The 27,647-nt window shown below is 39.9% G+C and overlaps 2 protein-coding genes across 4 annotated transcripts in view; one reads left to right on the top strand and one right to left on the bottom strand.

Moving 5' to 3' along the window:
* Positions 1-9,738: 9,738 nt before the first annotated feature.
* LOC138976725 (uncharacterized) lies at positions 9,739-25,713 on the top strand. Its single transcript, XM_070349608.1, has 3 exons — positions 9,739-10,121; positions 10,660-10,785; positions 18,895-25,713. The coding sequence occupies exons 1-3, from the start codon at positions 9,812-9,814 to the stop codon at positions 19,146-19,148; spliced, it is 690 nt and encodes a 229-aa protein (XP_070205709.1). The 5' UTR covers positions 9,739-9,811; the 3' UTR covers positions 19,149-25,713.
* Positions 25,714-27,468: 1,755 nt separating this feature from the next.
* LOC138976722 (E3 ubiquitin-protein ligase TRIM33-like) overlaps positions 27,469-27,647 on the bottom strand; it is a 15,863-nt gene continuing 15,684 nt past the window's right edge. For all 3 annotated transcript variants that reach the window (XM_070349595.1, XM_070349593.1, XM_070349594.1), the window contains exon 9: positions 27,469-27,647. This exon is cut by the window's right edge. The gene's annotated coding sequence lies outside the window, so the exon portion shown is untranslated.

The raw sequence follows: 27,647 nt of genomic DNA, 5'->3' as shown, positions 1-27,647 counted from the left end.
TAAGGTAATATATTGTACTACGTTGCAAGCCCCTGGAGCAAATTTTTGATTAGTGCTTTTGTGAACAAGAAACAATTGACAAGTGGCTCTATCCCATTTCCCCCCTATCCCCGTCACGATATAACCTTCGTGGTTGAAAACGACGTTAAACACCAAATAAATAAAGAAAGAAAACAAGGTCCCCCCATTCAAATCGACCAACAAAATCCAAACCGCTGAAACTGAACATGTTTTGCATGTTACTGAAAAGAACAATCAATTTTTTTTCAAAACACTCTGTTTATACATGGAAGGGGAATGAATGGACTTTCCTGTCATATACTTGTAACTGGTTTTACAATACAGGGCCTCATCACAAAGATCTGCACTCACAACACATGTACGTCCTTAGATGGAGTGGTTGTGCGGAAACACACTCGGTTAAGTGCAAGTCAATACCATGGGAACCGCAAACAGGCACAAAGACTGGTTTTGTTATGATAAATGAACAAATGCGAGGCTTCATCTGGTTCCTTTCAACCCCTCTCCAACCTATTCGAACCTGATAACGCAGGTCAATCAAAATCACAATATGCGACAGGTACTAATCAGTGTACAACAAGCCTCAACATTCACTTCGAGTTTGTCACACCAAAAAGGTAAAATTGTATTCAGTAATTTTGTTGTTTATTTTCCTTGATATGCCCTAATAAATACCTGTAAATCGTGAAAAATGTTTGTTCAAGGGAAATAATCGTAAGCGCTTTTTTCTAAAGAGTAATATTGCATAGATAATATCATCAAAACATAAAGATAAATAGAGAATTAATATCAATAATTAATGAATTTCTGGATTGCATTGCTTTTAAGTGGAAATTTTTCCCTCAAAATTTGTCACAAATAAAAATCAAGGCAGGCAATAATATGATATAAAGAAGGAAACCGTACATGATTAAGGGATCTGCCTAGTTATGGTCAGAATAATTAGAAGTTGTGCACTTTTGATTTTTTTGTGATTTTTTGAAATAACCTTGTGTCTTCTGATTTTGTGAAAATAGGTACATAAAGATAACGGCTAATATTGGACAGTACGCATGTAGTAGCCACTTGCTAGATAATTGTGGGGGGAAGTGAATGCTATACCTATTAGAACATAGCAAGAAATTACATTTCAAAGCACTTTGGTATGTTTTATACCGTCTTTTTTAATTAATTTTACTTAGCGCAATTACATTTTTCTTCATATAGAGAAGAAAAAAAAAAGCCTCTGAATAATTCCGATTTTCCTACAAATTGATATGTTGTAGCTCACTCATTTCTCGAGCTATAGTGAAAATTTGAATATCAAGTCCCATGCCAAAAAAATGAAACTGCTGGCAGTTTCCCAATCCTACCCCCTAAATTTCGCGGTCGCCATTTTACATTCTCCACTTTCATAGACATCAACACATTTCAGAGCTGAAAGCAAGCAGAGCTTTCATATTGCACATATACTGATAGCCAATGGTATCAACAATATGTTTACCAAATTCCATGACCTTGACCTTCACACAAGGTCACTGGCGAGTTCCAAAACGTGATAACCAATTCAGTATTTAGCAAAAGCATAAACAGAAAAAGATTTAAAATCTGTACTAAAAGGGTTGTAAAATCTGTTTAAGATCCAGGAAATTGAAGATATGTGTTGTTTGAATGGAATGCACCAAGATTGTCACAGTACAAATACATTTGCGATGTTTTATAGAGTCTTTTTATATGCATTTTTCGTTGCGATATTGCAGTTTTTCATTTTAAGAAGTAAAAACAATGCCTCGGAGATATTGAAAATGCCTTATAATGTAATATGTTGCAGCCCACTCATTTCAAGACCTGTGGTGAAAATATGAACATCAAGACCCATGTCAAAAAATGAAACTGTAGGTAGTTTCCCAATCCTGCCCCCTAAATTTCGCGGTCGCCATTTTACATTCCCCACTTTCATAGACATCAACACATTTCAGAGCTGAAAGCAAGCAGAGCTTTCATATTGCACATACTGATAGCCAACGGTATCAACAATATGTTTACCAAATTCCATGACCTTGACCTTCACACAAGGTCACTGGCGAGTTCCAAAACGTGATAACCAATTCAGTATTTTGCAAAAGCACAAACAGAAAAAGATTTAAAATCTGTACTAAAAGGGTTGTAATATCTGTTTAATATCCAAAAACTAAAAGGTAAGTGTTGTTTGAATGGAATGCAGCAAGATTGTCACAGTAAAAAGACGTTTGCGATGTTTTATAGAGTCTTTTTATATGCATTTTTCGTTGTGCTATTGCAGTTATTCATTTAAAAAAGAAAAAACAATGCCTCGGAGATATTGAAAATGCCTTATAATGTGATATGTTGCAGCCCACTCATTTCAAGAGCTGTGGTGAAAATATGAACATCAAGTCCCATGCCAAAAAATGAAACTGCAGGCAGTTTCCCAATCCTACCCCCTAAATTTCGCGGTCGCCATTTTACATTCCCCACTTTCATAGACATCAACACATTTCAGAGCTGAAAGCAAGCAGAGCTTTCATATTGCACATACTGATAGCCAACGGTATCAACAATATTTTTACCAAATTCCATGACCTTTACCTTCACACAAGGTCACTGGCGTGTTCCAAAACGTGATAACCAATTCAGTATTTAGCAAAAGCACAAACAGAAAAAGATTTAAAATCTGTACTAAAAGGGTTGTAAAATCTGTTTAAGATCCAGAAAATTGAAGATATGCGTTGTTTGAATGGAATGCACCAAGATTGTCACAGTACAAAGACGTTTGCGATGTTTTATAGAGTCTTTTTATATGCATTTGTTGTTGTGCTATTGCAGTTTTTCATTTAAAGAAGTAAAAACAATGCCTCGGAGATATTGAAAATGCCTGATAATGTGATATGTCATTTCAAGAGCTGTAGTGAAAATATGAACATCAAGTCCCATACCAAATTATGAAACTGTAGGCAATTTCCCAACCCTACCCCCTAAATTTCGCGGTCGCCATTTTACATTCCACACATTCATAGACATCAATACATTTCAGAGCTGAAAGCAAGCAGAGCTTTCATATTTCGCATACTTATACCCTACGATATCAACAAAATGTTTACCAGCATTCCATGACCTTAACCTTTACACAAGGTCAAAGGTGAGTTCCGAGACTTTGTAACCACTTCAGTATTTTGCACAACACAAACAGAAAAGGAGAAACATCCTATACTAAAAGGGTTGTACATTCTGTTTAAAATTCGGAAAATCTAAGATATGCATCCTTTGAATGGAATGGAGCAAAAAATGTACAGTACAAAGAAGTGTGCAATGTTTTTATAGAGTTTTTTTTTATATGAATTTTGTGAGAGCTCTTGGAGTTTTTTTTATCTAAAGAAGTAAAACCAATGCCTCAGAGATATTCCAAATGCCTTAAAATGTGATATGTTATAGCCCACTTACTTCTAGAGCTATGGTGAAAATGTGAACATCAAGTCCCATGCCAAAACATGAGACTGCAGGCAATTTCCCAACCCTACCCCCTAAATTTCGCGGTCTTCATTTTTCATTCCCCACATTCATAGACATCAACACATTTCAGAGATGAAAGCCAGCATAGCTTTCATATTTCGCATACCTATAGCCTACGGTGTCAAACATATGTTTACTAACATTCGATTACCTATGACCTTGACCTTCACACAAGGTCACAGGCGAGTTCCAAAACTGTGTAACCAGTTCTGTATTGTGCACACAAAAACACGAACAGAGAACGATTAAAAAAACTCTACTTAATTAAAGGATTGTAAATTCTGTTTAAAATACAGAAAGTAGACGAAATGCTCTTTTTTTTAATGGAATGCAGCGAGAAATGTACAGTACACCGAAGTGTGCAATGTTGTATACGCATTGTGTGTAGCGTTATGGATGGGTTTTTTTATTTAAAAAAGTAAAACATAATGCCTCGGAGATATTGAAAATGCCTTAAAGTATTATATGTTGTAGCCCACACATTTCTCGAGCTATGCTGAAAATGTGAACATCAAGTCTCATGCAAAAAAAATTAAATTGCAGGCAGTTTCTCAACCCTACCCCCTAAATTTAGCCCTCCTCATTTTTCATTTCCCACATTCATAGTCATCAACACATTTTAGAGATGACAGCAGCAGAGCTTTCATATTTCGCATACTTATAGCCTAAGGTGTCAAGCCTATGTTTACCAATATTCAATGATCTTGACCTTGCAAAGAAAGGGACTGGGTGGCCGAGTGGTAACGCACTTGCGCTCGGAAGCGAGAGGTTGCGTGTTCGACCCTGGGTCAGGGCGTTAGCAATTTTCTCCCCCCTTTCCTAACCTAGGTGGTGGGTTCAAGTGCTAGTCTTTCGGATGAGACGAAAAACCGAGGTCCCTTCGTGTACACTACATTGGGGTGTGCACGTTAAAGATCCCACGATTGACAAAAGGGTCTTTCCTGGCAAAATTGTATAGGCATAGATAAAAAATGTCCACCAAAATACCCGTGTGACTTGGAATAATAGGCCGTGAAAAGTAGGATATGCGCCGAAATGGCTGCGATCTGCTGGTCGATGTGAATGCGTGATGTATTGTGTAAAAAATTCCATCTCACACGGCATAAATAGATCCCTGCGCCTTGAGTCCGAGTCTGGAGATACGCGCGCGATATAAGACTTCATATAAATCACAGGCGAGTTCCGAAACTTTGTAACCATTTCAGTATTTTGCAAAAACACAATCAAAAAGAATAAAAACTCATGCTAAGAGGGTGGTAAATTATGTTTAAAAAATCCGGAAAATTGAACATATGGATTGTTTGCATGGAATGCAGCGCGAAAAGTACAGAACAAGAAGTGTCACATAATTATGTTTTATAGAGTCTTTTAATATGAAGTGTGTGTCACAATATTGCGGTTTTTAGGCCTATGAAATATTCGAAGATCCTTATAAAAAACGCTGGCGCTGGACCCGAGTACTCTTCAGACTGGCTCGCTCCCTCAGTATGAAAGTTTTTGTCTTGTGCACGTGGATTTAAAAAAAAATTATTTATTTATTTTACACAATTAAAAAAATTATTAGAGTAAAATAAAACATTAAAACGTTCATAATAAACAATAGTAAAAAAAAAATAAAAAAAAATTGACCGCCCATGCCGGGAATCAAACCCGGATCACTTGGATTAAAAAAAAAATTATTTTACACAATTAAAAAAACTATTAGAGTAAAATAAAACATTAAAACGTTTATAATAAACAATAGTAAACAAGAATTAAAAAAAAAATAGACCGCCCATGCCGGGAATCGAACCCGGATCACTTTGGCCATAGACTCTCTCGTGCGCTCTGTCTCTCTTTCACCGAGACCAAACCCTGCATTGTAATTTCTTTGCCGAGACCATATCCCCACCCGTTGTCTGGCTTGCACTGCCAAATCATGCTTTTCTCGTCACTGCGTGACGTGTTCGGCTGAGGCCAACAAGTCTCCCCTTTAGTTCAGTGACTGGCTGTTCGCAAAGCGACCAGCCTCCCACCGCAAAAACTCCCCCCGTTAAGAGTCGTTTTGGTGGAATATTTCGCATTTAGGTCCCAGGTAACATTATGAAGTTTTAATACGATCAATCGGACCTATTATCAAGTTAGTGTATCAACTTTTGAACGAACTGCGCCCAGTAGTTTCCCAGCAATAAGCTGTTAAGTCGAGACAGACAGACAGACACACAATTAAAGTCTGTTGGACCCTAGTACTGCGTACTCGGGGAAAATGTGATATGTGCTCCCGAACAGTCTTTTTCTTCGCGTCCTAGATTTACACTCTTGAATTATAAGTACACCCCCCTTACAAACTAATTGATCCACCCTGGTGTGTGTTTGTGTGTGTGTGTGTGTGTGTGTGTGTGTGTGTGTGTGTGTGTGTGTGTGTGTGTGTGTGTGTGATCAAGGGTGGACGAGGGCGGGGGAGGGGCACTGAGGGCACTTGTCATAACTATGTATTATTGTGTATGTATTTGTAGTGCGATTCAGAGAAAACTACTGGACAGATCTTCATGAAACTTTGCACACCCCTTCCCACGGATTCAAAAATATGGATCACAAGTCCAGTGCTCTACCAACTGACCTACTGGGCTCCCAAATGATTTTTTCATCATTTTTGTTAGTCAAGATATGGGGGTGGGGGTGGTGCGGGGATAATTGTGGAGCAAGCAATAAGGTAACACCTTTTTATTTTCTTAGGTATTGTAACAGCATATAGTGAACTTAGCTGTGTTTAAATTTGGTTATGATTTAAGCTGACATTTTTGTGTAATAACGTTTTTACCATAAATGACTGATAATTTTATGTGTACGCCCTCGACAAACCTCGATAATTTTTTGAAAATGCACATGATAAGTAACGTATTATAATAAAGTGATACTCTGCATTCATTTATCTACACAGAGTAATGTTTTATTTATCATTTGTAAAGCTAAATATGTCAGTTAGGATCACGTTAAGAACCACAGTGTTTATCCCAAAATCATATTTGACCACCCCTAGTAACAAAAATTTTTAACAAAAAAGTTAATAAGGCGACCCCCTTTTTTCTTTGCACAGATGTGTTCATAATGCTCAGAGGAACCTGTGCACAAAATGTGTAATGGATTTAAGCTGCGGTTTGAACACACTAATAACCCCTTAAATGAAGTAAATCTTTAAAATAAGACACGATCAAGACTAGAATATTTTTTCAAGAATAGTTTTTCAATGTGTGTTCTTTTTAAAAATGAAAAGTTCTGGTAACAGCAACATTGTGCAAGTTTGTCTTGTGATCTGGAAATCCAAAAACAAAGAGACTGCCAACGTTTCAAAATTCAGATTAAAAAACCCAAGAAAGGTAGGTTGTTGGGACGTTTGTTATTGACAAAACAATACGTTACAGTCACAAATATATCGACCCAACGAAGCAATTTATTAATTAAGTAATTGGAATCAAGAGAATCCCAAAAGATTCGCTTGGGACTTTTCCAACAAGCGGCCGAAACATTCGATCAAGCTAAGTTCTTGTTACTAATTGTTTGTCTGTGCACTCTAAAGACCGTTGGGTCGATATATTTGTGACTGTAACGTATTGTTCTGTCAATATCAAACGTTCCAACGACCTACCTTTCTTGTTACATTTACTAAATGTTTTAGCATAGAGGGGGAATCGAGACGAGGGTCAGTCGTGGTGTAGGCCTATGTGTGTCTATATGTGTGTGTGTGTGTGTGTGTGTGTGTGTGTGTGTGTGTGTGTGTGTGTGTGTGTGTGTGTGTCTGTGTGTGTGTGTGTGTGTGTGTGTAGAGCGATTCAGAGTAAACTACTGGACCGATCTTTATGAAATTTTACATGAGAGTTCCTGGGTATGATATCCCCAGAATTTTTTCATTTTTTCGATAAATGTCTTTGATGACGTCATATCCGGCTTTTTGTAAAAGTTGAGGCGGCACTGTCACACCCTCATTTTTCAATTAAAATTGATTGAAATTTTGGCCAAGCAATCTTCAACAAAGGCCGGACTTTGGTATTGCATTTCAGCTTGGAGGCTTAAAAATTAATTAATGACTTTGGTCATTAAAAATCTGAAAATTGTAATTAAAAATTTTTTTTTACAAAACGATCCAAATTTACGTTCATCTTATTTTTCATCATTTTCTGATTCCAAAAACATATAAATATGTTATATTCAGATTAAAAACAAGCTCTGAAAATTAAAAATATAAAAAGACCGTTCATAGGAAGTCAAGGTGAACGGTTCATACTCTTACTCAGCCACGCTGAACACAGGGGCACCCCAGGGGTGTGTGCTTTCGCCACTTTTATTCACACTTTTCACGAACGACTGTGTATCATCAGATCCATCTGTGCTGGTTCTGAAGTTTTCAGATGACACGACAGTTGAGGGGCTGATTTCCAACGATGATGAAAGTGTGTATAGAGAGGAGGTGGAACAGTTGGTTGGCTGGTGCTCTGACAACAACTTAGAGCTCAATGTCTCTAAAACCAAAGAAATGATTGTAGATTTTAGAAAGAACAAACTCGCACTCACACCTTTAGAGATCAACGGTGTAAGTGTTGAGCAGGTCGACTCCTTTAGATTTTTAGGCACAATCATCTCGAGCGACCTCACATGGGACAAAAACACAGAGCCCATTATCAAGAAGTGTCAGCAGAGGCTTCACTTCCTTAGACAGCTGAAAAAATTTAGACTGAACAAAGACATCCAAAAGCAGTTCTGGGCCACTGAAGAAAGCATTCTGTGTTTTTCAGTCACCGTGTGGTTTAGCGGTGCCAGTGCTAGGAACAAGGAAGAGCTGGAGCGCATTGTCAGACAAGCGTCTCGTATTGTGGGTTGCGAACTTCCGTCAGTCGCCTCACTGTACAGCTCACGTTTAGCATAGAGAGTTAGGGGTATAGTGGCAGACTCATCTCACCCAGCCAGCCATCTGTTCGAGCTCCTCCCGTCAGGCAAGCGCTTCCGCGCTCTGAAGAGCAGGACTTCTCGTTTCAGAAACAGTTTCTTTCCTGAGGGAGTCCTTGCGGCCTCAATGGTGGATCGTTCTTAGATCTGTTAGATCTGTGATATGTGTCAGTTAAAGTTTTGAAATGGATCGAGTATCCTTAAATGAAATATCTTAATAGACGTAAGGGTTGTGTCCTTTGAATAACTGTGTTAGCATGTACTCGGATTAATTATATTGATGACTATATTTTTAGATACGATTTGAGGGAATTCATTTATCTTTATCCATGTAACCTGTGATTACTCCTGTCAAATTGGTGCTAAAGGAACAACCAGTCCGTCTTGAACTGTCTGGTTCGTATACACATGCAAATAGGCCCAGTGAAATCGAACACTTTATCTGTACATATTTATTATGATATATGCGTGTGGAAGGAGTGTGAAGTTTTATGCATACACCATAACAAAATCCTGTGCTTTGCATTTGGTAAATAAATTGTTTGACTTGACTTGACTTGATTATGATTAACATAAAATGTCCGAAATCGATTTAAAAACAATTTCATCTTATTCCTTGTCGGTTCCTGATTCCAAAAACATATAGATGTGATATGTTTGGATTAAAAACACGCTTAGAAAGTTAAAACGAAGAGAGGTACAGAAAAGCGTGCTATCCCGCTCAGCGCGACCATTACCGCACTATTCTGGCTTGTCGAGTTCACTGCCTTTGCCACGAGCGGTGGACTGACGAAACTACGAGTATGCGGTCTTGGTGAAAAAATACAGTGCGTTCAGTTTTATTCTGTGAGTTCGACAGCTTGACTAAATGTAGTAATTTCGCCTTACGCGACTTGTTTTTGTTATTGTGATCTGGAAGCTTTGGCATGGGCTGAATGACTGCCTTTCAGGAACGCAACTGTGTTCTCTGGCGCCAGCACTGGCCATAAAAGACAACATCTTTTATGCATGTGTCCGCTGTGTTCACCTGGAAAACAGTAACGACACCGGAGACCTTTTTTCTTTGAATTATTTAATTCTGCCACAACCGCCAAACTGGTCACACTTTCTGCTAATCACTATGGTGAACGTATTCGCTGGCTACGTTCAAGACTGAAAAACTAACATCAGATTGAATTGAAACGCTTTGTTTTTTATTAGAACATCGTAGACTGTGCTCAAACTGCCCATACTTTTACATAATCGCGATGAAAAAGGTATCTGTAGCGTAAGAGACTGAAACAATAACAATTACATCGGACTGAAACTCCTTCTTCAAAATCTCTTCAACGTTGCTACGCATTTTCCGTTTCACGTGATCACGATGAAGCTAACCAGCACTCTCATGATGTGTGCCGTGTGTCTGATGTTACTACAATTCACTGAAAGCGTACAGCAGATGCTGTTAGAAAAGAGAGCAGCCCAAGAAAACTATATTTTTCTTGAAAACCTGCTCTTTGAGAGCGAGGCAGGGTCAGCAATTGGCTGTGCACGCTTTTGCTGGATGTCACCAGCTTGCGTCATGTTCACCGTCACAGTGACGTCATTAGGCACTACGTGTCGAGGCCATGCAGTGGTGATGACGTCAGCGACTCAGGGGACCTGGACGGCTTCCACATCTTTTTGGATCACAAGTAAGTGCACAGTGAATCCCCGATTTAACCCCCTCCTCTAAGTTCATTTGATAATTACGTATGTTACCATATTTGCAGGAAAAATATATGTTGACAGTTTGCTGTACGACACTCGGTTTGACGTTATTACAAACCGTTTTCACAATGCAAAGCAAAACAAAGAAAAGCAAAAACAAAGTCATAGGCGAGTCGAAAAAAATATTTAGTACATTTATTTAGATCTTTATATACAAAAAGATGGCCAAAGCCCTCACGACTCACGTCCATACAGTATATCCATACTTCAGGGATGTTAAGGATGTAAAGTTAAGGGTATTGTTTCTATGGGAATGGCCGTAATGGTAAAAAGCAGTGTTTGGGTCAAAAACATATTTGTGTTGAAAGATCTGCTTTTCTTGCACTCTTTCTTTAATTTCAAAAGCTCATAGTTGTTAAAAAAAAATGTTGGTTAAATACAACAATTGTGCTTGCTTACTCCATTACTCTCAAAAATAAGCATGATCTTTCTTACCTTACCTTATCTTATCTTATCTCTCAGAATGGCTGAAGAGAGAGTGCAGCAGTGACGCAGAGTGCGGTGTTCCCCTGTCAGAGTGTTTCGCCGGCAGGTGTCTCTGCTCTCCAGGATACTACTTCTCCAACTCTAAAAGAGTTTGCGTTGAAGGTACTTCTCCCATAGTTTGATAAATCACTTGAGTACACTTAGGACACGCTTTTGACAACACCCGGAGCATGTTCCATGCTTCCGATCGGCTTTATACTGCGATCGAGACGATCAGGTAACTCTCATGTTATGCAGCGCTTGCACAATATGATACCCTTTTCTTTCGAAAATCAGCATTCACGAGTTCATCGGAGTTCACAATTTTGTTGCGGAAATGATCGCTGGCGCATAGTGATCCCTCACACCGTGTTTTCATCGAGGCCGTGTGGATTTGGCTTGAGGTCACGTGAGTTTAGGAAAACACACGTGCTTAGCGAACACTTCCAGTGATCAGCAAGCCATCGGTAACGATTCGTGGCTCCGATGATTATATTCAGTTCGAAAGGAAATGGTATCATACTTAGCACACGCTGCATAGCATACACATCACAGTTAGTTGTTCGCCTCGACGGAGTTATTTCTGGAAAACGTCTATTCTCAAACCTGTAACAGTGAAGTGCCCCACGAAACAAAGAAGAGTGCTTCGAGATATTATCGGTGTGACTTACAATGAAAACATTATTTAATCTCTTTGTTCCTCTGACTCATACTGGGTATACTATCATAATTGTTGTTGTTGTTGTTGTTGTTGTTTGTGGTGGTGGTGGTGGTGGTGGTGTTGTTGTTGTCGTCGTCGTTGATGTTGTTGGTGGTGGTGGTGGGGGTGTTGTTGTTGTTGTTGTTGTAGCTAGAATCGTCTATTATCTCACCAGTCTTGGTTGAAAGTTGTCATCTAAATGTGACGATCATTTGAGCATTCTTATCGAGGGGGTAGTTGTTAGGGCCGGTCGTCGGGCAGCGAAGGGGGGAGCGTATGAGGGTATGGTAAAGAAGGGGCGGGGGTTTAGGATAGGGGCAGTTAGACAGATAACGGACACCCCAATGGATTTTGCGCTAAACATCGTCACGCTCATAAGATAATTACCTATGTCATTGTAACAAGGGGAAGGAACACTCGGACATCTGGCGTATAGTGTAGAGGGCCCCAAAGGGTTTAAAATCGTGATCGTGATTGGCGTTTTTTGACCTTTCTGTGACCGTGATTGCCGAAATTTCCATTTCTGTGATCGTGATGGGACTTTGCCCGTGATCCGTGATGACAAAAAAAGCAAGTCTCGTGATCGTGATCGTCATTTGTTTTCATGATCGTGATGGGCATTATTGCAAAGCATTTTATTTTCAACGTACATTTTTCACAGCTGTATCACTCTATGATCCTCTATTCGTCAAGGTGTTTGTGATCGTGAAAACAAAAATCAAGGTAACTGTGATCGTGAAAGCTAAAATTTCCCTTCCCGTGATCGTGATGATACCCCCCCCTTTGGGGCCCTCAGTGTACATCGGTTTATTCATGATGTCATCACCTCACACCTCACATCTCACACCTCAGAGCAGAAAAAAAAACAATAAACAGGCGGTCATGGGTCGCCTCACATCAGCTGGTACCAGTAGGCATCACATACGGTCCGAGAATCAGATCAAACGCAGCCAGAAGATAAAACAAGTCGCGTAAGGCGAAAATACAATATTTAGTCAAGTAGCTGTCGAACTCACAGAATGAAACTGAACGCAATGCCATTTTTCAGCAAGACCGTATACTCGTAGCATCGTCAGTCCACCGCTCATGGCAAAGGCAGTGAAATTGACAAGAAGAGCGGGGTAGTAGTTGCGCTAAGAAGGATAGCACGCTTTTTTGTACCTCTCTTTGTTTTAACTTTCTGAGCGTGTTTTTAATCCAAACATATCATATCTATATGTTTTTGGAATCAGGAACCGACAAGGAATAAGATGAAAGTATTTTTAAATTGATTTGGACAATTTAATTTTGATAATAATTTTTATATATTTAATTTTCAGAGCTTGTTTTTAATCCGAATATAACATATTTATATGTTTTTGGAATCAGCAAATGATGGAGAATAAGATAAACGTAAATTTGGATCGTTTTATAAATTTTTATTTTTTTTTACAATTTTCAGAGTTTTAATGACCAAAGTCATTAATTGATTTTTAAGCCGGCTTCGTCGAACATTACTTGACCAAAATGTCAACCAATTTGGTTGAAAAATGAGGGCGTGACAGTGCCGCCTCAACTTTCACGAAAAGCCGGATATGACGTCATCAAAGACATTTATCAAAAAAATGAAAAAAACGTATGGGGATTTCATACCCAGGAACTCTCATGTCAAATTTCATAAAGATCGGTCCAGTAGTTTAGTCTGAATCGCTCTACACACACACACACACACACACACACACACACACACACACACACACACACACACACACACACACACGCACGCACATACACCACGACCCTCGTTTCGATTCCCCCTCGATGTTAAAATATTTAGTCAAAACTTGACTAAATATAAAAAGAGACGTTTACATAATTTATAAATGTATTGAATATGGGCTGTGTGATTGTATGCTTTATCGTGTTTTTCCGTTTTGTTTTTGTTGTTGCCTCTTTTTACATTTAGTCAAGTTATGACTAAATGTTTTAACATAGAGGGGGGAATCGAGACGAGGGTCGTGGTGTATGTGTGTGTGTGTGTGTGTGTGTGTGTGTGTGCGTGCGTGCGTGTAGAGCGATTCAGACCAAACTACTGGACCGATCTTTATGAAATTTGACATGAGAGTTCCTGGGTATGATATCCCCATACGTTTTTATATTTAGTCAAGTTTTGACTAAATATTTTAACATCGAGGGGGAATCGAAACGAGGGTCGTGGTGTATGTGCGTGCGTGTGTGTGTGTGTGTGCGTGTGTGTGTGTGTGTGTGTAGAGCGATTCAGACTAAACTACTGGACCGATCTTTATGAAATTTGACATGAGAGTTCCTGGGTATGAAATCCCCGAACGTTTTTTTCATTTTTTTGATAAATGTCTTTAATGACGTCATATCCGGCTTTTCGTGAAAGTTGAGGCGGCACTGTCACGCCCTCATTTTTCAACCAAATTGATTGAAATTTTGGTCAAGTAATCTTCGACGAAGCCCGGACTTCGGTATTGCATTTCAGCTTGGTGGCTTAAAAATTAATTAATGACTTTGGTCATTAAAAATCGGAAAATTGTAAAAAAAAATAAAAATTTATAAAACGATCCAAATTTACGTTTATCTTATTCTCCATCATTTGCTGATTCCAAAAACATATAAATATGTTATATTCGGATTAAAAACAAGCTCTGAAAATTAAATATATAAAAATTATTATCAAAATTAAATTGTCGAAATCAATTTAAAAACACTTTCATCTTATTCCTTGTCGGTTCCTGATTCCAAAAACATATAGATATGATATGTTTGGATTAAAAACACGCTCAGAAAGTTAAAACAAAGAGAGGTACAGAAAAGCGTGCTATCCTTCTTAGCGCAACTACTACCCCGCTCTTCTTGTCAATTTCACTGCCTTTGCCATGAGCGGTGGACTGACGATGCTACGAGTATACGGTCTTGCTGAAAAATGGCATTGCGTTCAGTTGCATTCTGTGAGTTCGACAGCTACTTGACTAAATATTGTATTTTCGCCTTACGCGACTTGTTTTTCATTGTTTTGATAAATGTCTTTGATGGCGTCATATCCGGCTTTCCGTGAAAGTTGAGGCGGCACTGTCACGCCCTCATTTTTCAACCAAATTGGTTGAAATTTTGGTCAAGTAATCTTCGACGAAGCCCGGACTTCGGTATTGCATTTCAGCGTGGTGGCTTAAAAATTAATTAATGACTTTGGTCATTAAAAATCTGAAAATTGTACAAAAAATATGTTTTTTATAAAACGATCCAAATTTACGTTTATCTTATTCTCCATCATTTGCCGATTCCAAAAACATATAAATATGTTATATTTGGATTAAAAACAAGCTGTGAAAATTAAATATATAAAAATTATTATCAAAATTAAATTAAAAACACTTTCATCTTATTCCTTGTCGGTTCCTGATTCCAAAAACATATAGATATGATATGTTTGGATTAAAAACACGCTCAGAAAGTTAAAACGAAGAGAGGTACAGAAAAGCGTGCTATCCTTCCCAGCGCAACTACTACCCCGCTCTTCTTGTCAATTTCACTGCCTATGCCGTGAGCGGTGGACTGACGATGCTACGAGTATACGGTCTTGCTGCGTTGCATTGCGTTCAGTTTCATTCTGTGAGTTCGACAGCTACTTGACTAAATGTTGTATTTTCGCCTTACGCGACTTGTTACATTTAGTCAAGTTTTGACTAAATGTTTTAACATAGAGGGGGGAATCGAGACGAGGGTCGTGGTGTATGTGTGTGTGTGTGTCTGTCTGTCTGTCTGTGTGTGTGTGTGTAGAGCGATTCAGACTAAACTACTGGGCCGATCTTTATGAAATTTGACATGAGAGTTCTTGGGTTTGATATCCCTGGACATTTTTTTCTTTTTTTCGATAAATACCTTTGATGACGTCATATCCGGCTTTTTGTAAAAGTTGAGGCGGCACTGTCACACCCTCATTTTTCAATTAAATTGATTGAAATTTTGGCAAAGCAATTTTCGACGAAGGCCGGGGTTTGGTATTGCATTTCAGCTTGGTGGCTTAAAAACTAATGAGTGAGTTTGGTCATTAAAAATCGCAAACTTGTAATTAAAATTATTTTTTTTATTAAACGATCCAAAAACAATTTCATCTTATTCTCCGACATTTTCTTATTCCAAAAACATATACATATGTTATATTTAGATTAAAAACAATCTCTGAAAATTAAAAATATAAAAATTATGATCAAAATTAAATTTCCGAAAAAATCGATTCAAAACCTATTTCATCTTATTCCTTGTCGGTTCCTGATTCCAAAAACATATAGATATGATATGTTTGGATTAAAAACACGCTCAGAAAGTTAAAACGAAGAGCGGTACAGTAAAGCGTGCTGAAGCACAGCGCAACCGCTGCCGCGCCAAACAGGCTCGTCACTTTCACTGCCTTTTGCACTAGCGGCGGACTACGTTCAGTTTCATTCTGTGAGTTCCACAGCTTGACTAAATGTAGTAATTTCGCCTTACGCGACTTGTTTTTCTTTGTCTTTGTTGGAGATGCATAGTTTTGTATGGTTGATGTTATTTGATGTTGCTGTGTGATGTTGATGTCGTGTACCAAAAAGAAAAAAAATTACAAACTGAAAAAAAAGAAGAAAAAAAAAGAAACTTTAACATTTCGTCATTTGAAGACGTCACATTATGGCGTAAGAGGGTTAGACGTCACGCGAAGGAATTACTGAACGTCTCGGTCATTGTTTTTTTGTGCGGGCCGAGACTAGTTGGCAGTCGTGTCCCTGTAACTTTGTAAGTAGGCTACATGCAGACAGACAGATCTAGATCTAGTGTCTCGCTTTCTTGCACAGTGTCACCTATGCTTACTGTGTGTGTGTGTATGTGTGACGGAGTGATTGAGTTTGTGTTACTGTTTGTCGATTTCTTACGTGAGCCTTGAAGGCTTCGCCTCTTGTTTCTTTTTTCTTTCATTCTTTTTTGGCTCATGTAAGTGTGCGTGCGTGTGTAAGTCTGTGGTAGAAACTTTAACATTTCGTCATTTGAAGACGTCACATTATGGCGTAAGAGGGTTAGACGTCACCCGAAGGAATTACTGAACGTCTCGGTCATTGTTATTTTGTGCGGTCCGAGACTAGTTGGCAGTCGTGTCCCTGTAAGTAGGCTACATGCAGACAGACAGATCTATACTGAACTCCAAAAGAAACGCAAGATTAAGAAATTTAATCTCATTCTTTGGCATTTCATTTTGACGAGATATAATCGAACGAATTTCACGAAAATTGGTACAAAGCATCTTGGGGCAATGTTCTTTGATTGTCACTAACAAAAAAACGTTACCGAAAGAAAGTTCTCACCGCCAGGCTCAGTAACGCGTGTGTCCCCCATTGGCGTTGACAAGGGCCTGACATCTGTCTCTCATGGAGCGCACCAGGCGGTTGACGGTGTTCCTGGAGATTTCTGTAGCCGGGAGGAACGGTTGACGCAGGTGCTGACGGTAGATGACCCGGTCCTGGCGAGCAGTAGTCACACGAGGTCGTCCGCTTCTAGCGCCATCCCGGGTGCTGCCGCTGGCTTGGAATCGGGTCCACAGACGACAGATGGTCGAGGTTGCCACGCCCATGACATTTGCAATGGCAGTTGGGCGATTTCCAGCTTGCAATCGCCCGATTGCTCTCTCCCGGTCAATGGCGCTCAGTCTTGGCATGCTTCTACTGTACAAATGGCTGATTTCAGACAGTGGACGGAGACAGGTTTTTGTTCCTTGTGTGAGCTGAGTACTGTTAACGAAAAAAATCAGGTCTGGCAGCTTTTCAATCAATCAATCAATCAATAATAATAATAATAATAATAAATAACTTTTCTATAGCGCGAGTCCCATCAATTGGCTCCAGGCGCTTTACAAATTCATTATAGAATAAACTAGCACAAATCATACAAAGCATACATTTAACTGAGACACTTATGAGGCTTATATCGTGGGTACAGTTCTAGGCGCTCTGCAGTGATGCCGTGTGAGATGAAATTTTATACGGCCAGTAGATTGCAGCCATGTCGGCGCATATTTACCTTTCACGGCCTTATTCCAAGTCACACGGGTATGGTAGACAATTATTAACTGTGCCTAAGCAATTTTTCCAGGAAAGACCCTTTTGTCAATCGTGGGATCTTTAACGTGCACACCCAATGTAGCATACACGGGGGGTGGTTCGGACACCGAAGAGAGTCTGCACACAAAGTTGACTCTGTGAAATAAATTTCCGCCGAACCTGGGATCGAACTCGCGCTGACAGCGGCCAACTGCAGAGAGCGCACTCTGGGCACTGCACACGTGATTTTCACAGGCTACGTGCAGGACACTATGCTAACTCATGCTCGTGAAGAATTTTCACCTGAAACCCACCTTTAGTGCATGAATTTTAACAAAACCTTAAATAACTCTTAACTTGCGTTTCTTTTGGAGTTCAGTATAGATCTAGTGTCTCGCTTTCTTGCACAGTGTCACCTATGCTTACTGTGTGTGTGTGTGTGTGTGTGTGTATGTGTGACTGAGTGATTGAGTTTGTGTTACTGTTTGTCGATTTCTTACGTGAGCCTTGAAGGCTTCGCCTCTTGTTTTTTGATGTTTTGAGAAAAAAACTTTCTTTGGTTTCTGAACAATCTGCCTATCTCATTGGCTCACGTAAGTGTAGCCTATGCGATCGTAACTTTGTCTGTCTGTGCGTGCCTGCGTATGTGCGTGTGTGCGTGCGTGTGTATGTCTGTGGTAGAAACTCTAACATTTGAAGACGTCACATTACATTGACGTCACATTATGACGTAAGAGGGTTAGACGTCACGCGAAGGAAGTACTGAAAGTCTCGGTCATTATTATTTTGAGTGGGCCGAGACTAGTTGGCAGTCGTGTCCCTGTAAGTAGGCTACATGCAGACAGACAGATCTAGATCTAGTGTCTCGCTTTCTTGCACAGTTTCACCTATGCTCTTTCTGTGTGTGTGTGTGTGTGTGTGTGTGTGTGTGTGTGTGTGTGTGTGTGTGTGTGTGTGTGTGTGTGTGTGAGTGTGTGTGTGTGTTACTGTTTGTCGATTTCTTACGTGAGCCTTGATGGCTTCGCCTCTTGTTTTAGTTATAAGTTGCAAACTGCCTATCTCGAGCGGTGGCAGCTGGATAAACCTGAGATAAAGAGCTAACAGCAGCATTTTCAATCAGCAAAACTGCATAACAACCCACAAAAAGCTTTTGCATACTTTCACATTCTCAAAACAAGTCTTCCTGTATCATAAAGAAAAAGTGCCTTACTCAAGAAACGAGATCGGCAGTTTTGCTTACGTTACCGTGGCAATGGTTTCCGATAGTCTGAGAGTTTGTACTCTCTAACACATGATAGATACCCTTCCAGTAGCTTCCCCTGTAGTTTCACTACAGAAATGCCTAACACTGAGATAGGTATTTTTCTTATGAGCGTGACGACATGTCTTTCCTACATTTGGTCAAATCGATGATTTATTATTGACAATCTTGTATTTATCCTAAACACGAATGTGTCTCCACAGGATGTGCTGAAGCTGACCTGCAATCGACTTTCCTGGCTTACCCTGCCCACGGAATTGCAGGCAACAACATGGGGCCTTGTTCAACGGTGCTGAAGGAAGACTGTCTCGCTCTATGTGGACAACAAGCCAAGGCGCGCACGTGCGATTTTTCGGTGGCCTCGTCGTGCTGTCTGCAGGCTGTCACCAAGCGGGATGCTCCGGGAAGCTGGTCACCCGACGTGCTTTACACACATTATCAGAAAACCTGCCTGTAACTCAAAAACAGATAAGATAAGATAAGATAAGATCAAATGAGATCAGATAAGAAAACTTTTCTGTCCATTTTCATTTTACACAAACATGGATTTTGTTCTTTTTTTTCTTTTGATAAGATAAGATAAGATAAAATAAGATTTTGTTTGTTTGTTTGTTTGCTTAACGCCCAGCCGACCACGAAGGCGCATATCAGGGCGGTGCTGCTTTGACATATAACGTGCGCCACACACAAGACAGAAGTTGCAGCACTGGCTTCATGTCTCACCCAGTCACATCATTCTGACACCGGACCAACCAGCACTAACCCCATAATGCCAGACGCCAGGCGGAGCAGCCCCTAGATTGCCAATTTAGTAAAGTCTTAGGTATGAGCCGGGGTTCGAACCCACGACCTCCCGATCACGGGGCGGACGCCTTACCACAAGGCCAACCGTGCCGGTATAAAATAAGATAAAATAAGATAAAATAAGATAAAATAAGAAGATAAGATAACATAACATAACATAAGATAAAATAAGAAAACTAATTTAAAGGCACAGTAAGCCTCCCGTAAACCATCACAGAGCTCCCCGAGCGTCTAAATACAGTACAAGCATACTTCCATCTGAACGCTCACCGAACGGGAACATCCTGGCTGCTTTCTGTCGAGCGTGAGACATTTTCAAAGAATTTATTTTCGTAGACTTGTTCCGTTAACAACAACGGCGCCTCGTTTTTGCGCTAGACCTAACTTTTAAAATCTAAATAATAAATTGACAGCTTGTTACACAAACATTCTTTAATCATAAAAGAATTCGTTTTTCATCAAGACAAGATCAGAACAATTCGAAGTTGTGAAAGTTTAAAAAAAGAAAAGCCCGGAAGCAGGGTCACGCAAGGGTCGTAGCAGACGACGGCCGGTTTATCAGTGCAAATCGCCGTTCCTCTCAACAGTCAAAAGCCATCGCTAGAGTTCTTGTGAACCACCGCCGTTGTTTCGTGCATAAAAAAAACGTGCTATTGTAGATAAGCTCACCTCGAGTCGCATTCAAATGACTAACTATGACGACTGCATTGTGAAAAGGGAAAACTGGATCACACGGGTTCACGATGGCTCAGGGGTAAGATAAACCACGCAAAAATAAATTCTTTGAAAATTGTTCGCTCTTTACGGAGGGCACCTAGGATGTTCTCAATTGGTGAGTGTTTAAATGAAATGGTGTTTGTACTGTGTGTAAAAGCCTGACCGTATCTGTGATGGTTTACGGGAGGCTTACTCTGCCTTTAATGTCCATTTTCATTTGACACAAACATGGAAATGTGTCTTTTGGCACAACACCGCATTTCTTATAACACAAAGACACGATCATGAAACAAAAAGCTTAATCGAACATAAATACACTTTCAAGATCAACTAACTGCATAATTATTTAAGTAATGTGCAACATGTATATATATATAAGTACATTATCATATATGCAAATATTTAAAAACAATCTCCTCAAAAGTTTTTGTGATGAATATGGAATATGTTTATTTATGATGATGCAAAATTTCGCCCCCACGAGAGGCTTCTTCAGGGTGATAGAATGATGAAGGATGATTCAGATTGTGCCACCAGGAGAATTATATTGTTACCATATATATCACAGTAACTGACGCTCTTAAACACAGCTAGTCTGCTCACGTTCCAAAATTCAGAATAAAAAAAAAAGAATTGTATTGGGAATGTGTATTGATTATCATTTTTAGAAGGTGTCCATAAACAGTCTGCTTGTTAATGTTCTTAATTTTGTTATTGTTTAAAACGTGTATCAAAGAAAAATGAATAAAACACGCTTATACCAACTGTAGGTTCATTGGAACGTTTAATTATGTACAAAACAAAACGTTAAATTTACAGTACGTCGAACAAGTGATCTTTTAAAGCCCCAGTCTGCCTCAAATGGTTCACAGAACGATTTAAATCTTCTCACACAAAAAAGCAGTTCTAACCTTATGGAACACACAGCATTAAATGACACAGTTCGTTTGAATGGCTATTTAGCTTGCGTAAACCACACACCAGATTTCGTGGTTTATTTTACCCCTGAGCCATCTTGGACACACTTTCCTTTTTTCACAATTTCGTCGTCAGTTTGTGACTTCAATGCGACTCGCTGTATCTGCAATAGCACCTTTATGCGTACCTCTGAATCTATGACTGGTGGTTTACGTGAAGCTGAGTGTGCCTTTAAGTAGACAGACAGACAAACACTTATGATACAAATAATGAACTAATCTCAAAATTGACGATGAATCTCGCATGTAAGATGCGGGCGAGGCAAATCTAAATCAGTACTGTGTTTGGTAGTCTTTTCAAATGGTGATTTTTTTTCAATGGTCAATTAATGTGTTGTTGTTTTTATATAATGCGAAGCCTTTTAGTCCTGTATGGCACGGAATGTGTATGCTTTTGCTGGACTATAGGTTTGATTTCCTCAATCCAACGGTTTTAATCTGCTTTAATGAATGGGTATCTAAATAAAGTAGGATGACGAACGGAAGAGCTGGGCGAAGCAAAACGCTTGCTGATTAAAATTGATTTAACTATTTGGCATAGTTTCGGAGCAGTTTTGAGCAAATCATTGCAGGTGTTTCTGAATTACAGTACAGCGAATGTACCTTGAACTTTTTAAGGTCCAAATCGTCCGAAAACTTTCCAAAATGGCGCCTTAGGTGGACTATCTTTACTAGTGAACAGTGCATATATGCACCCATCGATTCTCAAAGACAGTGCATTGTCGTCGCTGTGCATTGTTGGAGTTGGCTTCAGAGCGATGGCAAAATCTATCTCAGGGGAAAATGTACTCGCTGTAACCTGTTCGTTGTAGAAAAGGTAGCTTCTCTATTACTGCCAGATACAAACCTACTGACTGACTATTTGGGTGTAACGTACTCTTAGACCAGTTGGTCTATATTGGGACAGGTATTGGTAATACACTGAAGATATGGTGTGATACTTTGACTTGAACAAGCCCGCTGTAACTACTGTACGTGGCTGTCTTCTTCGACACACCAGCATTGGGTTTGTTTCGTCAAAGTATCGAAATACGATCATGATAATCTGAGACGAGAGATGATGCATGCGTGTCTTCGTATTTTCCAAGCCCTGAGACTTTCGCGGTGAACCACGGTGGGATCTTTTTCGTGTGCATGTGTGCACACGGGGGTGTTCGGACACCGAAGAGAGTCTGCACAAAGTTGATTCCGAGAAATAAATCTCTCGCCGAACGAACATGGGGATCGAACCCACCCTGATACAGTTCAGGCGCAGTCACAGCACGCGCCATCGCAGTGTTCGCACGTGCCAGTAGGAGGAGTGGCTTAGCTGGCCGTTTGCGCAGCAACCATGTCGGTATCAATTAAGCTCCACAGCATTTTGACCTGCCATGCTGCGGTCAAGAACTTTCCGACCGTCGGTAGCAGACTATCAAGTTTCCAAACGCTGACAACTCCGAAGACTCTGGAGAGAATTTCTCTCTGCAGGGCTGCAGAGGTTTGATGTACAGATTTCCCTGTGTCACTGCTCAAACCAGGCCCGTTTTTACATTTAGTCAAGTTACAAAGCCAGCGCGCTACCAACCGAGCTACGTCCCCGCCCACAAACCTACTGTATTAATTATATTTGTATGTGTACTATTAATTGATTTGGAGTTGTGTACAAAATAATTTACTTCTGTATTTTTTTGTGAGGCGCTTAGACCTGTTTTAGGATTTGCACCATATAAATACTCTCATATTATTATTAATAAGCCCTTGTTTTGTGGTTTGTTTTCTGTATGGTTTGAACATTTTTGTTACCTGTATAATGCTATAGCGGGCTGTATAATGCTATAGTGGGCTGTATAATGCTATAGTGGGCTGTATAATGCTATAGTGGAAACATGACTGTGTTGTGTTTTCATGGTGTGTTCTTAGTATTTTGTCATTTGTTGTAAACATTTGTGTTGAGATTTGTAGGTGTTGTAAAGCAAGGAGAGAACAAAATAATGTTCTGGTTTGTGCTGCACATAAGCTTTCATCATCATTCTTTGTGTTTATATGTATTTAAATATATATATGTCGTGCCGAATTCACGTAATTGCCGACTTCGCGGAATCGGCAAAATTTTTGCCCATTTCGCGATTACGCGAAATCGGCAGCGTTTTGCCGAACACGCGGAAAGGCTTCTAAAATGTGCCCATTTTGCGAAATCGGCAGTCACTTTTTGGTTTTAAACTTCTCAAATGCCTGGGATATCATCACACTTAGACAACTAGATACTCAATGGATAGATATTGCAATAATCGATAAGTTATGGCAAGTTATTGCAGAAAGTGGAGTTTTCGTGCATTTTTTATGCTCGACACAGACCAACATAGACCATACAAAACATAGTAGGGAGGTAAGGCAATGTTAATGCAATGTTCTGGTGACACAAAAAGTAACAGGCTGGCTGTCGCTTTTGCGAAATGGGCAAATTTTAGAAGCCTTTCCGCATTTTCGGCAAAACGCTGCCGATTTCACGTAATGGGCAGCGTTTCGCCGATTACGCGAAATGGGCAAAAATGTTGCCGATTCCGCGATTTCGGCAATTCCGTGAATTCGGCACGACATATATATATATATATATATAGACACGCACGCACACACAGACGGACGGTGATACGCACTTACACACACACACACACACCGTCACACACACACACACACACACACACATAAAAGTAGTGTCTAGTAGCTTTACATGATTTCTTAACCTAATCTTGTTAGTAGAAATTCACATAGGTAAGCTCCACTTTAAGTAAACTTACTTGTGTATATAGCCACTTAGCTTACGACTTAATTGTAACTTTGTTAGCAGCAAAAGTGACATTTTCTGATAACGATCATTTTATGCAAAATGGAGAGGAGGGAGGATTAACGGATGTTTGTTTGTCTCGGCTACATAACAAAATGTTAACAAAATTATTTTAAAATTGTTTTAAAAAAATGGAGAGGAAGGAGGAGAAATGTAACCCCAAGCCCCCTTCGATGTCTCACAAAAATTTAATAAATCTTGTTGGTTAAATGCGTTTATGTTAGTGTGTGTGCGTGTGTGTGAGTGGGGTGGGGGGTTGCGTGTGTGTGTGACATGAATATTCTGTGAAAAATATTCGTTCTTTGGGTTCAATCTCCCAAACAATAAACAATTTTATAAAGGTACATAACACTCTTAACTTTTAAGAGAAAAATGTGTAAGAATACGAATAAACAAGATCACAATAATGATATGATTGAATAAATTGTTGCTATTTTTTTTTTTTACCCCTCCCTAACAAAATTATTGAAGTAGAATATCTGCCTAGGTGTCGAAATTGATCAACATTTGTCTGTGTCTCCTCACATTGTGAATATGATCCGCATCGCAAACTTTGAGCTTAGACACATCAGTTCAATTCGCCACTTTCTTACTGCACAAGCAACTCAGACCCATATATCTGCCTTTGTCTTGACACGTCTCGACTATTGCAAATCACTTCTTGTAAGCTGCCCACAATACCTCTTGAATAAACTCCAAAAAGTCCAGAATTACTCTGCCTGTCTTGTCGTGAAGGTCAGCAAGAGAGATCACATCACTCTCCATCTCAGACGGGCGCAGTGGCCTTGTGGATAAGACATCGGCCTCCTAATCGGAAGGTCGTGAGTTCAAATCCCGGCCGTGGCTGCATGCCTGGTGGAGATTTTTCCAATCTCCCAGGTCAACTAATGTGCAGACCTGCTAGTGCCCTAACCCCCTTCGTGTGTACACACAAGCACAAGACCAAGGGCGCACAGAAAAGATCCTGTAATCCATGTCAGATTTTGGTGGGTTATAAAAACACGAAAATACCCAGCATGCTTCCCCCGAAAGCGGCGTATGGCTGCCCTAATGGCGGGGTCAAAACGGTCATACACGTAAAAGCCGTGGAAGTTTCAGCCCATGAACGAAGCAAACTCCCTATCTCGGACAATTGTATTTGCTTTCAGTAGACGCAGGTATCCGATATACGTACGTAAAATCATATGTTAATTGCCTCTGCTTTGGTGCGGTGTCGTCTACTGGCCCCTCATATATCTGTCAACTCAGCAAAATGTACAAGCCCACTCGAACCCTCCGCCCATTCTCAGACAGCCTCATCTTTTGCATCCCTAAAGTCCACACAAAAGCTAACGGCGAACAGGCCTTCTCTGTTGCTGCCCCTCCCATCTGGAACTACATCCCACAAACTGTCCGTCATTCACAATCCCATCCTTCGTTCACATCTGCCATGAACATATATCTCTAGCTCTTCAAACAGCATCTCTAGTCATGTTTTTGCTTCATGAAACACCCTCTTTTCCAGCACTGAATGCGTGTACATTGTACATGTGGTGGTAAAAAGAAACAACAACAAAGATTGAGATCCATTTTACCTGGTGCGTGTGTATGTGAGCTTGTTGTTGGATGTTGGATGTCGCATGTTTTTTGCATGTAGGTATTTTGTCTGTCAACACACAACAGCAATCAGACCAACCAGACAAGAACTGGCCTTTCAAAATGTTAATATAATCCAGTCAGCAGAAAAACAAATTTACATTTCATACGTACACAGAGAACATTCCTCGGAAATGTACATCCTTACATTTGCATTCGCACATAAATAGTCCATCTTTTTTCAAGCATATCAAAAAAGCTGCACACTGCACCTAAACCAAAGAACAGCTTCTAATGAAAACAGCTGGACAAGTGGTCACTTTATTAAATTTAAAAAGCTGCAGGGCTTAAGATCGTGCTAAACAAAAAACAAAACAAAACTCCTATCTCCTGCTGTTACAAACATCTCAAAATGTCAAGGAGCAAACTCTAATACAACTGCTATCCTAAAGCACAGCTCAGTAAAACAAAATTGAATCGAAAAATGGACAGAAATTAAACGCATCGTTTAACCACTACCATGTTAGAAACACTGACAGCAAGTTCTGAAAAACATACAATTCTGCAGAACTCACTCCACTTAAAATGCACACACAAAAGCAAAGTTATAACGGCATGTTTTTACAAGATGCAAGTTTTCTTTGCAGAAACCCTTTCACACACAATTGCGACAACTACACATTAGCCAGTCCAACTCCAATAGTCTCCTGTCCGCCCAGCGACCTTCCCCTTGACCCTGCTTGTGACCTCGATGTTTTATGCCCCCGCAAGGGGCAAGTACTCTCTAAACACCCAAAACCTCAAAGAGAGATAACTGGCGGAAACCTATATGACGGCTTACTAGTGGCAAAACCTCATAATTGTAATTATCAAGGGAAAATTAGTAATTTTCCCTTGATAATTACCATTTTCACGTGTTAATTACTAATTTTCCCGGGAAAATTACAAATTTTTCCTGGAAAAATTACTAACTTTCACCTGTTAATTACTAATTTTTAGTTTTGGCTCACTTCCTGACGGATTGCTAGTGCCAAAACTAAAAATTAGTAATTTTCCCGTGAAAATTAGTAACTAACAGATGAAAACAGTAACTGACAGCGTTAATTAGTAATTATCACGTGATAATGGGTAACACCAGGTTTTGGCACTAGTAAGCCGTCATACTCCTGTCCGCCCAGCCGACCTTCCCCTTGACCCTGCTTGTGACCTCGATGTTTTATGCCCCCGCAAGGGGCACGGTACTCTCTAAGCACCCAAAACCTCAGAGAGATAACTGGCGGAAACCTTCCTATTGAGATAAATGAATTCATTCAACCATGGCAATATTTCAAAACACAATTCAATCTCTTCGGAAAAGAAGAAAAAGAAAACAATCTAAACAGATTTGAGAGAAAAAACCGAATCAAGTACGTTAATTATAGAAAAATCCGCATATTACACTTACATCATCATCATCATCATCATCATCATCACCATCATCATCACCATCATCATCACCATCATCGTCAATCCCCTGACTGGGACAGTCGTCGGGGGGACATGAGGGATGAGGAGGCAGAGACTCCATGCATTTCTGTCGGGGGCTGTCACCAGTAGGTCGGGGAAGCTACAATGTACAAGAACATGTAAATCCCATAGTCCGGACTTCATCCCATTGAAATCATTTTACTTACCACCTCAATTACCATTAGTTTCACAAAATCTAAACAAGAAATGCACCAGTACCTCTGATGAGAGAACACCATAGGCTTTCCCTCCCAGGCTGAACCCTAAGACAGGACTGATTGGAAAATTGATGAGGGTCAACCAGAATTGCGACATGTCTGAAGGTCATCAATAATAAAACATTTGAAGGTGGGGTGTTTTTTTTTTTTTGGGGGGGGGGGGGGGGCTAGGCCATTTACTAGAGTTCAGTTAGCAGAGATCAGCTAGCCTCTGGGCGAAACGTGAAAAGTATACGCCTGATGTTTAAAATCCACATAGATTAGGTGCCTGCACAGGTATATTATCTACAAGTTAGTATCCCCCTTCATTGGCTCTGTCAACGCCTGTTTTAACAGCT

The sequence above is a fragment of the Littorina saxatilis genome, linkage group LG9 (genome assembly GCF_037325665.1).
Source record: "Littorina saxatilis isolate snail1 linkage group LG9, US_GU_Lsax_2.0, whole genome shotgun sequence".
NCBI classification, from domain to species: domain Eukaryota; kingdom Metazoa; phylum Mollusca; class Gastropoda; order Littorinimorpha; family Littorinidae; genus Littorina; species Littorina saxatilis.
The sequence above is the reverse complement of the archived record's forward strand: the minus strand, read 5'-3'. Positions and strand labels throughout refer to the sequence as shown.